This window comes from Stegodyphus dumicola, chromosome 3 (assembly GCF_044657685.1).
Source record: "Stegodyphus dumicola isolate Sdum_Otavi_A_Nest chromosome 3, ASM4465768v1".
Taxonomy (NCBI): Eukaryota; Metazoa; Arthropoda; class Arachnida; order Araneae; family Eresidae; genus Stegodyphus; species Stegodyphus dumicola.
In genome coordinates this window covers 16723599-16737447 of record NC_140770.1, presented here as the reverse complement: position 1 = coordinate 16737447, position 13849 = coordinate 16723599, and the positions used below count along the sequence as shown (strand labels likewise).

The following is a 13849-nucleotide window of genomic DNA, read 5'->3' as shown; positions in this document are numbered from 1 at the left end:
GCTATAGGAAAAGCAATTTTAGTAACACAACTCACTTTAGAAGCATTTTAAAATATACGAAACAGCAAATAACACTGCAGAAATTCTGAGAGAAATGGAGGCCTAACGAATCTGAAGTAAATTGGAATAGAGACAAAGAAACAAAAAAAAAAAAAAAAACACCTCAATACCTGATGTTTTTATATAAAGTAATTTTGAATCAAAACAATAACACCTTCCTCATCATTTTCCACTTATCCCATTCTCACTCCTTTGTAAGAATATTGCAAATTGAAATTACGTTTTTGGCTGTTTAATCTGTTTTATCTTTTTGTTTCATATTTAATGATTTCCATTGCTTTTGGTTTGGTATGCATAAATTGTTATTATAAAGCTTAAAAATGATCTGTATCTTAGAACAAATTAATCAGATTTAGATTTACGAACGTTTCTGTTCACAAAAGAACTTCAGAAGGGAAGTTCTCTGTATTTCTGAATCCGTTTTGTGTTTTCCTTTCTTAAGGTTTTTAATATTGGGAAATTTTAAAATTTATTTCTTTATTTGAACTGTATTAAGTTTATGAAAGAGTCATAAATAAAACTATATTTCTTTTTGCTCCATGAGAATTGGCAACGGTGTAAAGTGACGTGGGAAATTCTCCTCTTTGAAATCATGTTATAACTCTTTCGGCGCATGATATATTTCGCTACTACTCTATCTTAACTTTTGTAAAACTCTCTTTTACAAGAATAGAAGTAAAAAATGCTGTATTTCTTCCTGACACTTACGTCATGCTGCTCCAATGTTGTTTTGCTAGAAATTCTTATGAGGTACAATGATCCTTATGTTTAAAACATTCAAACATGTATTTATATTCGAGTGCAGACGTATTGGTATGCTAATTTAAGCTTATAAATTAAAACGCTGACGTTTCAGTATTTTGAGGAAGAGATTTTGGAGTACATGTCAAAATATTTAACCTATTATTGGAGTCTATCCAATAAGTTTATTCAATAAGTTTTTATTCATTCATTTATTTTATGACTTTTTATTAATTAATTAATTTTATGTGCAAAAGCTTTAATAAAGAGTATAAATTATTAAAAGTAATATGTAATTTTATGGGTTAGCAATTCTTTCTTTTTAAATTTTTTTTTTTTATTTGTTTATTGCTGTTATCTGTTGTAGGAAAGTGCAACATAGCCTTGTGTTTCTTACTTTTCCTCATGTTCTTACGTGTATATGAAGATATCACTTTGTGTCCTACCGTCAATATGATAAACATTGAAAAGAAATTATTCATTTAGCGTATATGGAAATTTTAATAGGTAGAAATATAATTTAAGGCAACATAAGTTTGTCATTGTTACTTTTTTCCCTCTCGAAAATTTTTTTAAATAAATTTTTTGAAATTTTTTTGTCTGATATATAATTTCTTAGTAAAATTCTGTAGATGATGTTATATTTTCTTTTTTTGTGTGTGTGTTGATGTGTTGATAGTTTTTGAAACTTAATTAGATAATCTGATACTTTTCCATTGCACACATTTTGGCTTGTGTGCATGCTTAATGGAAAAATACCATGTATACGCATGTGTGTGCCATATATAAACTAAAAACTATAACTTAAAACTAAAATATTTTATAACTAAAAATTGTTTGCAAAAATGTGTGGCAGGGACATAATGGAAAAGTGCCAATAATCTTAGTTTTCTTGTTTGTTAAATAATATTTTCTGTTTACTCATAAAAATAGGTATTCACTGTTTTGTCTACAATCCCAAATCTACCATTTGTGTGTGATTTTTATCAGTAAAGGAAGACTGATATTTTTAAAAATTATTGTTATTAACTAAAAGAATAGTGAGAGTCATGAGTTAGTAGTAAATTTTAATGAATTTGTAACAGACTTTGGGGAATTAGTAGCAATCTTTAGAGAATAATATTGAAAACAATAGTAAAAATATTTGATCATTTGACTAAAATGGCATTGAAGTATTCATAGTTTTATGCAGACATCATTATTTGATTATTGGAGAAGTTAAACAACAAAAATCAGCGTAATGTTTGTAAATTTTGCAGGAATTGTTTCGATCCATTTGCACTTAGGCAGCCGAAGAAGGCGATTCTGTATTTAAACCATCAAAACTAGTCCTGCAAAATTTTACAAACATTATGCCGATTCTTGTTGTTTAACTTCTTCAATAATCATTATTTAGCATGTTATTTTAACCTAAATTATAATTTGACTTTTTACAAGATTGATAAATCTATGCATTAAAGTAAACTAGATATTAAAATAAGTTATTCATGTTTTAATGAAATTAGTATTTTTAACTGGTTACTAATTTTGGTACTTTTTAAATAATACAACCTCTATTTTGTAAACAGTGCCAAGATTATAAATAATCGGCAACACGAACTATTTTCAAATGATAGCAACCCTAACACTGACCATTCATACTTTGCTCATGACAATAAGAGCTCTGAGCAGACCACGTGTTATCATATTTTGCTTTTTTGATATAAATATCAAGTGACTCACAGTGACTCATAATTACTTCATCATAAGAATAGGGTTAAAGTTTACGCTACCTCTTGGAAAAACATTTCTTTTTTGATGCCAAAATCGGTGCCAGGAACAATCAGCACTACTTTCAATATGGTGCCAATCCTTCCGCTCGCTACACAAAACCAAAACAAGAACTCAAAGTTCGCACTAAAATTTTGTCAATCATTCAATGTCTGTCAACAAAAGTGCCACGATTTTGCTATATCACCTCTTTCTGTGATTCAAAGTTTCGAAAGTAACGATAAAAACTTTCTCCAAAGTTATCTAACTACACGAAAACCACAATCCAAATCTTAAACTCTGCTGACAGCTGCATACTTTACCAGCAACCATTTGACTGCAAACCCACACAAGTCTATCAGAAACGCCATTTTGCATCCGACTACTCGTATCAGCTCCGCATTTCGGACACATCAAACTCCGTTTTAAAAGCCATGACTCCTACAGAAATTCCAAAAATGCACTTCTATCCGCATAAAGACACCTGTGAACAAAAGGCTCTTTAACTCCAACATTGTACCTTTTAATACTAAATTTACTTTCCACACAATCTAAAATACATGACTGAAATCTGGCCACCATGTCTCTTAAGTTTAACGTCAAAAGGGTTGCCATACAAACAGAATCGTCCATCAAATCATCCCACAGCATGGAATTGTGCCAAAAACCAGCGCAGAACACACATTGCCACATTTGGTGATCGTAAGCTGCATATAAGAGTAGAGCCGAAAATATTATATTTTTGTTCTAAGAAAGACTTCTTGTATCTGAATGTGTGTAAGTATCAAAATGTATTAAATGACATCATTTGGAGGTGCATTGTGAAAAGTTGTAAGTGAAGGAAAAGCACAGATGTTATTTTAACAGCTAGTTTAGTAGTTTCAGAATACTAGTTGTAACAATGTAGCTATGTATTTATTGGTGAGGAGGTGAACTGACATTGAGAGTGGTGGGAGAATCAACTCATTATTTATGAAAATACAACTACAGTCGATTCTGCTTAATTGGGACACTGCTTAATCGGGACAGCTGCTTATTTGGGACTAATCTCAAAGAACGGATATCAAACTAAGAAGCCAATAGAAAATTTATATGTTTAATTGGGACAACATTCCACTTAATTGGGACAGTAAATTTAAGATCACAGTACATATTACGAGTTTGTTACGGAGCGTTGTCTTGCAGCTTATTGTGCATGAGTTGCCTTACAGTTTATAGCGCATGCGTTGCCTTACAGCTGATTATGTATGTGTTGCATCACAGGCGAGTGCAAAGGTGTTCTTATTAAGTTACCATTACACCTTGTACGTGACGATTGTTGCATATTTATTAACTCGCAATACACATCACGCGTGAACAGTGCATCAACTTATTGTTCAAAAATTTAACCCTTGCCAAAATGCCAAGAAATGATTTGACACTTTCTAGCAAAATTGCTTTCCTAGATAAAATAAAAAGCCAGCCACCTAATACAAGTTATCGCCGGCTCGCTGAGATAACTGGAGTACCCAAATCTACCATATTGTGTGTCTTACGACAAGAAAGTCAACTGTGTGAGGAATTGGTTTTACAAGGAGGACAAGCAGGAACATCCAAAAGGAAGCTCAAGGGGAAGGATCCAGACGTTGAAGAAGCACTAGATCAATGGTTTTCTATTGTTAGTGGCAGAGGCTTAAATATCAACGGCTCGATATTGAAGGCGAAGTCAGAGGAGAAAAACTGGGCCACAATGATTTCAAAGTACCATAATAACAATAAAATAGTTTAATAAATCCACCATAATAACAATAAAATAGTTTACTTGTAAAAAAAAAAAAAAAATTATATATAGCATCCCGAATTTCAAACTTCGAAATCTGGTCACCTTAGATCAGTTTGGGTATTTGATGTCTGAATTTCAGACTTTGTATTGCAATATTTTAGACTGATATGTTTATTAATATAAGCACTAAGTTAACCACTGCTTCTTTGCTTTTAGAAATATTTTGCATATTTATTCATGTTAAACATCTATACATGCTTAAAAATTTTATTGTTCCATATGCCTGTTAATTTAAACTGTATTTTGATTTATTTAGGAAAATACCTGGTTGTGGAAATGTTGTCACATTTTTCCAGTTTCTCTTCATTGCTTTAGAAGGTTTTATATTTACCACTAAATTTGGAACGGTAAAACCAGCTGTACCTATTAAGTGAGTTTAAAGATTTGATATTTTACTACAAAATATTTTTTTAGGAATTCATTTGTTATGAACTTGTAATTATGTTAACATTTATTTCTGATCTGACTAAATCATTAAAAATTATATTTTTAGGTATTCATTAGTTTTTGATTGTACTTAAATTAATTGACTCTAAAAATGTTAATGCTCACTTTTTTCACAATTTGACTTTTGCATTTAGAAATATTATAATCCATGCATAGTTTTTGATTGATGAAATATTATATTTCATAAACTATTGGGGCTGATATTCAGCCAAAGCTCACCTATGGCATTTCCTAGGTTTTGAATGAAGTCATAAATTCAGCTCTAGTAGTCTATTGTGTACCTGAATCATAATATAAATAAGAAAATTCTATTATTAATACAGTACAAAGTCCGAAATCCGGACTGGTCGGGACTTCGACGATTCCGGATTTGAGATTTTTTCCGGATAATAGATCATCAATTTAAATCTGGTAAGATGGCATGCAGAAATTATACAATTAAAAATATGAAATTGTAATTTATGAAATAAAGAACAATTATGATCTAAAGGGTATCAAAACTTACAAAAAAAAAAAAAAAAAAAAAAGCCTTAATATTTACTTTATGAAACATTTCTTTCAATGTAAGTTGTTTAAGATGCTTCCACAAAAAATTCAAAAAGTTCCCCCTTTTTTTTTTCTTGTGTCATATACAGTGGACTTTCCAATACCATACTCCTCGTATAATTCTGAGATGGACATGCCTTTATCCATTTTTTGCATCAATTCCACTTTTTGTTTAATGGACATCGAAACATGGTTTCGCTTTGTAGATCCTTTGGCAAGTCCAGAATTGGAAACTCTTTTCGACATAATCGAAAGTTCAAGCTCAGTTTTTATAAAATTGCCGTAATAATAACAGTCTGCAAAAAATAATAAGCTGGATCAAATTAGAAGATTAGGGAGCAGCACAGTGTGCTACATTAACTGAAATGCTTTAGAATCAGTAAAGATAATTTTAGCCTAGCTTAATAGCGACTGATATACTACATTATTGGCTGTGTATCGCAAGATTGGCGACGAAAGCCAAGTTGTTTTTCTAAATTTTGTCTTCCTCCTATTGTGAACTGAATTAAGCCTAAATTTTATTAGTTTAGTTATTTATTATACCTATGTATATTTCTTGCACATGCTTCAAACTAATCCGAGTCTTGAATAAATAAACTCCCACATATACTTAAGGCTTTATCTAGGGCCAGTGCTCGATACTGCCTGGTGCAGTCTCTATGGTTCCTAAATTCTGCTGCAAAGCGTTTTCTTAAGTTCTAAATTTTCACTGTACCTAAACTTTGGATCCCAGTGCTTTCCCTAAATCATAAAAACTTAAATTTATCCCTAAATTTTGCCGCTCGGTGCTTTCCCAAATTCCAAAAATTTCATCTTCTCTAAATTCTGCCATCTGGTGTGGCCATATTCTGCCACCAACGCTGGGTTTATGGTGAATAACATATCAGTTATTCTTAACCCTCAGCTGGAGGGGCTGGCAAATGGTACAATTTTAGAGGGGCAGCGTATGTAGTATGCCAGGTCGTTTTTCGAGCCTCTGCTTCGTTTTTGAAACTATTTAATCTTATACATGGCATTAATAAGGTGATTCATCATAGTAAAAATGATATACGAAAATGAATAATAGAAAAAACGCAGCAAAGATGGAAATTACGAATTTTTAATTAATTCAAAAAATGGAATGCACTCGAAATGTAATTTAAAGTTATATAGTATTCTGTATTATTTTGTGTATGAAAATTATAAGATCATAAATCAAATGTACAAATTATAAATATTTTGTAAAGAAAAGTTCAGTAAGTAATAAATTTTTACAAATGAAAAAATTAAAAACATTTTGCTACTTTAATCCTCTTCAGATTGTCCCTTTTCACTCCAGGGTTTTCAAAGTTGTACTCTCTTGCCCAGATGATTTTTGCAGATAAACTTAGAACACTCAGAACATTTTATTGTAGTATAATTATTCTTCATTATGCCGCACTCAGTGCAGCGTCCTTTGATCTATTTTTGCAGGTGGTTCCTCTTCCCTTTTGGCCGTCTTGTCCGCTTTTGTTGTTACCAGGCTTCTAATAATAGCTTTGGAATGCGACAGGAGAAATGGCATTTTCAGACAATTCTGAAGATGTGGTTTCATCAAAAATGTAGCTAGATTTTTCAAAAAATATCTTCTAAACTTGATGGTTGCATCAGGTTTGGCTAAGTTCCAGAGCACTTGTGAATTTATGCCCACTACTTTTAGCAGTGAAAAAAATATTGCCATTGTCCACCTCTTGGTGTTTTGGGCAGTGGTGAAATTACTACATAATTGGTCTACGGTGTCAACTCCGCCTTTGCATTTGTTATAATCCAGTATTGAGGTTTATTCGTTTCCTGGTCAATTTTGTCATCATCGTGTAAAGCACTGAGTAGTATTACACACTTATTTTTTTCGTTGCATATGAAACAAATGCCATATCCTTTTGAAAACCAAGTAGTGAACTGCCGACTTCTCTTGTTTTTGATGACTAGAATTCATTTGGAATTTCCTTTTTATTTTTTTTCAGCATGCCCACAAGTGGTAAGAAGATATTGAGCTAGCAGGTAGTTTGTATACCAATTATCGGTCGTCAGGTTACTGTTGGAACCTTCGTACGCACCAATTAGCCTTTTGACAATGATGTCAATATTTGAATTAGAAGCCTCGTAAGGTCCTGGAAGTTGATTGTCACAATAAATTTCGAGCTTCAATGCATAAAACGTTCGTGAGTCAACAACTGCAAAAAATTTTCAGACCGTACTTTGCGGGCTTGTTGGGGATGAATTGAATAAAAGAGCATCTCCCACGAAAGGGTTCCAACTTCTCGTCGATTGCGAGTTCGTCACCTGGTGTATAAAAGTTTTGACGGTTCTGATTGAAAGATTCAAAAAATTCTCTTAGTGCAGCAAGTTTATCAGTTTTTCTTTGCACATACCTTGTGCCTTTATCGTCGAATCTAATAGCAGCACACAAGTTTCTGAATTGCTTGAGACCCATGACCCCTTGCAAAATTTCAATTCCAGTACCTCTTTTGCCCATGCTTCCTCCAAATTGAGTTTTGACATTTTTTTGCACCCTGATAAGATTAAAATTCCTAAAAAGGCCAACATTTCTGCTCTATTAGTACCACACATGCTTCTCTTTGAGATCATCTGTTGTCCAGTTACATTTAAGATAAATATTTGTATATTGTACGATAGCATTAATCATATTTGTATTTATGATTTTCTGGAAAGCAGAAAGCTCATCATTTATATCGTCACAAGTTTTGGCACTTGGGAATATTTTTTCCATCAAATGTTTTTAGGTGTTTTGGCGAATTTGCTCTTGAGGGAAACTTTTTTCCTCTTATAAGTTTCCTTTTCTTCTTTCATAAACTTGCCTCCAACTTTTTCTTTTTGAAAATTGTTTTTACAAAATAGTCCTCCTATTTTAAATCACTCATGTCATTTTCAACATCACTAAAATCGTCATTTGTTGGCGAAACATCATTTGAGGAAGGAAAATGAGGATGTTTAGAAACATTTCTCTCAATTTCTGAGTCACTTTCATGATCATAATGTTCGATGACTTCCGATTCATCACCATCAGATGCGTTATCCAAATTGTTGGAGTCTTCATCAACCAAGACTTCTTCTAAAATGCGCAAATAATCTTCAGGAGCTACAATATCCTTTCTGTACATACTTGAAGGAGTGGCGTACTGCATTCGCCTACACGACATGTTCACAATAATTGATTTCGGAAGGAAGATGAAAACCAGACTAAGCCAAAATACCAGATGCATTGCACTCGTGGAATGTTTCTAGGAGGGTAGAGGAAAGAAAGAAGCTTAGGAAGGGGTTGTCAAAAAATTACAGCCCAAAAGATGGCATTGGCATATTCTGTATGCCGGCTCCTCCATTGCAGGGTTAATTAAAATAGCACTAAATGTAATCTTTTAACCTATGAGTTTCATTTACAAAATCTATTTTTAGCATATGAAAAGAAATTTTTGTTGAATTTTTCCTCATCAACATTTCTTAGAGCATTTAAAAATCTATAATCATCGCCAAGCATAATGTTAGCATAAAAGGTTGCCATACTCTTGTTATTCAATTACTAATATAAAAAAGGTTGGTACTTTTCCGTTTCACTGGCACAAATCTCGCCAAGCAGACTTTGTTGGCGACTTCAAACAGTTGTACAGTATACACATAAAACTGTTAACAGATGTTAGTTCTAAGAATTTTTTATTTTGAAGCCATAAACATTTTAATATGGTTTAAAATTTTGTAAAAAGCCAATAAATAAAGACAATAAATTTGTAAAGAGACATTAATTTAAGAATTTACTATGCTATCATGGTTCAACATCCTGATTCGCCGGTTCGTATCACGTGACCCCAAGTGATCTCATCTCAGGTAAACTACGCTACAAAAATATAATTCTCTCAGTAATTATCTACATTAATTTCAAGTTAAATCTTAATTTGGAATAAAAGTTTAAATGCGAGAATTATTTCAATTTGTATCAATAGCTTGCTCAGAAATTATGTCAAATTGCAGTGCTTTACTTCGCTAGGGCATTCTCATTAGAATGGATGAATTTAACCCTTGATTTTGCCTATTCTATATTTTCACCTTCGGGTGAGTAGTGTGATTGTATCCTAATTGACTTAATTACCACGAATGGTCTTAGGTCATTAAATTTAATTATCTTTGTAAATATTCTATGTAACTATATGCCAGCATTGAAAGAAACAATCAATCTGGTAAGAAATGGCTGCGACTTGTTTTGAAAATGAGGCGTAAAAGGTTACCAGCGAAATATTCCGTTTGGCATCAGTTGTACCATTATTGGCGACTTTATCGTTTGCGCCGGCAAAACGGAAAAGTACCAAAAAGGTTAGGCATCACAGCATGAGTTATTACTGAAGCTGTCATGTATTGATAAACATCTGGTGATGAAAGCAAAATATAATAAATAATGACTCTCCAGGTCGGCATCAGGGATATAAAAAATAGGCGAATGTTTCGGTTTGAGGTGTAATGCCAAGTAGATACTCAGCTTATTGTTGCCACTAGTAATCACTGCCACTAGCATTCTTCTCTTTGATTAGTTGAGAAAATTCAATCTTATGAATGCCTCTGCATATGATCATTCTGTTTATTAGCATTAATAACAGTTGTGGGATTAAAGAAAATAATAATTGATTTTCTTCTATAGCACCTTTAAAATATTAAAACATTGTTCATAAATGTTTTTGTTTCATTTTCAGTATTTATTCACCTGTATATCCTGCATGTTTAAAAAAATCTGAAAGCTTTCAGATTTTATATTACACCTGAAAGAATTTTTTTTTAACGTTTTGTGTTACGTTTATTTATTAAATATCATATTCTTTGCAATTAAAATACATTAAGTTCAATTCAACAACAATATCACAAAATATTTAGAAACGGCACAACAGCATATTAGAATTTACGATACACGGTCTCACCTGCTGGAGATAAAAATGTTCTTTTTCGCTACAGTGTTGCCATTGCTCGCTTTGAAATCGTTGTGTTTGTTAATCAAAAATTTGTTTTAAAGTTTTACAAAATTTAAAATAGATAATAAAACAAATTCAAAATTCGGACTTCCAAGTGCCCATGTTCGGTTGGAAGACTATATTATTCAAAATTTGATGGCTCTAGGTACCATTGTTTCTTAACAGTGTGAGAAACATTCATTCATTCATGCTGATTCTTCATTATTTTGTTTCTTTAAATATAATAAATGGCAATAATATTTGGTGTGGCAACAGTTTGAAAAGAGAATCAACACAAAATGACGCTTTGAAATTAATAGCCCTTCTGAGCTAATATAATAATGGTAGCTGTAAAAATAAGTTTAATCATGCAAGTCTCACTGTTCCATTGCATTATTTTTTGGTTTGCTCTTGTTCACAGTGAGCTGTCAAACATTGGCAGTTTTTTATAATTATAATGTTTTTTTATTTATAAAAACTTGTAATATATTGCTTAAATAAATATTTGTGCAGTTTCAAACTGAAAATATTTTATGAAGTGGTTTTGTTGAATAAATGCAATTGACGAAATCCTGACATGGTTACTAAATTTGACATCAATATGTTATCAAGAACATAAATTACGTTTGGCAATTTATCACTTGATGATTCTGACATCTTAGCACGTTATTCTTATTGCGAGTTCTTATATATACAAAATTTTATAATTTTTTAAATATCTGCTTCATTATATTTTTGCAAGCCTCAGCTCTATGATTAATGTGATCCAATTCCTTTGTGTTTCTTTTATTCATATAGTTTATCTGCTTTTAATTACTTTTTCCGATTTATGTACGAGTTCAGCATATGACAACTGTACTTCCTAATTATCCCCATGATGGGTTGCCATCATTGGCGAAAAATGCTTATTTGGCCCTCTTTATGATTTGTAGATGTTCTTTTGTTCAGGTACATGCATGTGTGGGTTGGCTGCTCTACCAAAAATTGAAACTGGGTATGTGTGAATATTCAGAGTATCATGACAACAAGAATTCTGTTGACTTTTTGGAAATATAACGTAATCCTAGAAGGTTAGACGATAATTTCTATTTCCATGGTTTTGGTAAATTCCAGAGACTCATTATAAAATTAAGATGTAAAACAAATGGAGCAAGATTTAAATACTAGATTAACAGAAGATGTTTGCAATTATATATGCTTACACTAGCTCAAGTATTTAAAGGTGTATTATCTCCAAAAGAAATATGTGGAGGCCATAATTAACACATTACCTTATATAGAAACTGCAGATATCAGTTTATGTGCAAGTAGCCAAATACACTTAAGCAATGTAAAACATAAAGTAAATTATATGAATATATTAGTCTAATCTAAAATATGTGTCAAGAAATATAAATCATCAGGTAATTTCAATCAGCTGACCTCATTTCTAGATATAAAAATTTGGATCTATACTCAGTCAGAAATGTAATGTTATTCAAGATTATAAAACGTTTTGTCATACTTGATATCACTTTAGTATAGTGCTCTACTGTGTATAAATTAAATTAGCCAAAAAAATATTTTTGCTTTATGTAATAATTTTGCGATGTTTTGAAATGTTTTTAAAATTTAGAAATATTAGAATATGTTTGTTTTTATAAAATGCTTCTGCAGGAAATTTGAAAACTACTTTTAAATAAGATCTTAAATATTTTTTTCCTTTCAGAAATTATGCGATTTTAGTCGTGATGTTTTTTGTAGTTAGTGTATCCAACAACTGGGCATTTAGTTTTAACATTTCAATGCCTCTGCATATGATTTTTAAATCGGTATGTATTACAATGTTTTTAATCTATTAGAATTAGTTTTTTTAGTGTTGTATTAAGGTTACATAATTCATTTCATTTATGTATATATATTGTATATATAAATATCAATAATTCACATTCATATCAATACTTCCCATTCATAGTACTTTCTCAGAAAGTCTATTGCCAAACCATAAAACGTGTTCAGTTGAAAAACGTTTCTAGTTTATTGTTTTGAATATGGCTGACAACTAGGTTTCTATTTTTTTAAAGATAAATTTGGCTCTTTGAACTAATAAACCCCTTAACATATGTATTAACAAGATTAAAATATGTAATTATTTCAAAAATTTAATGCAGTTTGAATGATGAAATATATGCATTTTGAGCACGCAGTTATACATACTACAACATTGTGTATTTAAATTTGATATATTAAAAGCATATGACCAAATACACTGCCCTCCAAAAGTTAAGGAACAACATGTTTTTTGTGTCTAAGTTAAGAATGAAGCAACATAGAAACAAGAAATTTACGGGACATGCTCACTAAACTGTTCTTTAATGAATGTGACATAGAATGTTTCTAAAGTTCAACACAGACATGAATTACAACAACAAATTGCAATCTTTGCAGAGAAATCCAGGTTTGGGGAAACAGTATATCATAGTTGAGGAAAAATGGGGTGGTAACATTACAAAAATGGGTTCTAATAAGAAATGTGTCCACCCCTAGCTGCAGTACATTGGCAGCAGCAGCATTCCATGCTGTCAATTAAGTTGTTAGTCAATGAAATGGGAAGCAATGACCAGACACGGAGTAATCCCTGTTCAAGCTCATCTAATGACCTTAGACGGAAGTGGACTTAAAGCAGGAACCTATCTTCCAAGGTACTCCCAAAGATGCTGTATCGGATTCAGGTCTGGGGATTGAGCTGGCCATTCCATCCACTGCATACTGTGATCCTCAAGATTTTCTTCAGCAACCTGAGGTCGGTGCAATCGCACATTGTCATCCGTCAGAAGAAATCCAGGACCAATAACAGTGGCATATGGGCAGACATATTGATCAAGGATCTCGTCTCAATATCTCACACAGGTCAAAGCTCCTTCATGGAACACATGCAGGTCAGTGTGACCACCAAGAGAGATCCCAGTCAAATCATTATTTCACCGCCTCTGTAACTGTGTCTTTCAACAATGTAGGATTGGTTGTATCTGGTGTGTTGGTCCCATCAGATCAGCTGATCTGAATCACTCTCCAATGTGAACCTGGACTCGTCTGTGAAAAGAACAGACACCCATCATTGAATGGTCCAGGAGACTTGTTCTCATGCCCAACATAAGCACCTAGGACATATAGGCACTTTTGTGTCCTAGGGCCAAGGGGACACAACTGGTCGTCTTGCATACAGACCTGTATTGTGCAGGAGTCTGCGTCCTGTAGTAGCTGAGATTCTTGTTCCTGTTGTCACTAAATTATTTGCTATGAGCTGAGGCACAGTAATGAGCTGGCTTCCTTCGGACTGAAAGAGTTAAATAACGGTCTCCTGTAGGTGTTGTAACTCTAGTTCTGCATGGAGCATGTCTTCTAGACACAGAATCTTCAGATTTAAACCGATTCCATAGTCAGTGGACCACAGTATGAGAGACATTGAGACGTCTAGGAGCATCAGATTGTGACATCCTCATTTCCATCCATCCATCTGATCGCCCGCTACCTCAAC

The 13849-nt window shown here is 32.5% G+C and overlaps 1 protein-coding gene across 3 annotated transcripts in view; it reads left to right on the top strand.

Annotated features, from left to right (window-relative positions):
- Positions 1–614: 614 nt before the first annotated feature.
- Positions 615–13849, top strand: part of LOC118195925 (UDP-xylose and UDP-N-acetylglucosamine transporter-like) — a 56148-nt gene continuing 42913 nt past the window's right edge. For all 3 annotated transcript variants that reach the window (XR_015040146.1, XM_085812604.1, XM_035367265.2), the window contains exons 1-3: positions 615–810; positions 4629–4742; positions 12041–12143. Coding sequence is in view for 2 of the 3 variants with exons in the window: in XM_085812604.1 (XP_085668730.1) it covers positions 743–810; positions 4629–4742; positions 12041–12143 (285 nt within the window). In the remaining variant the exon portion in view is untranslated. The remainder of the gene's footprint in view (positions 811–4628; positions 4743–12040; positions 12144–13849) is intronic.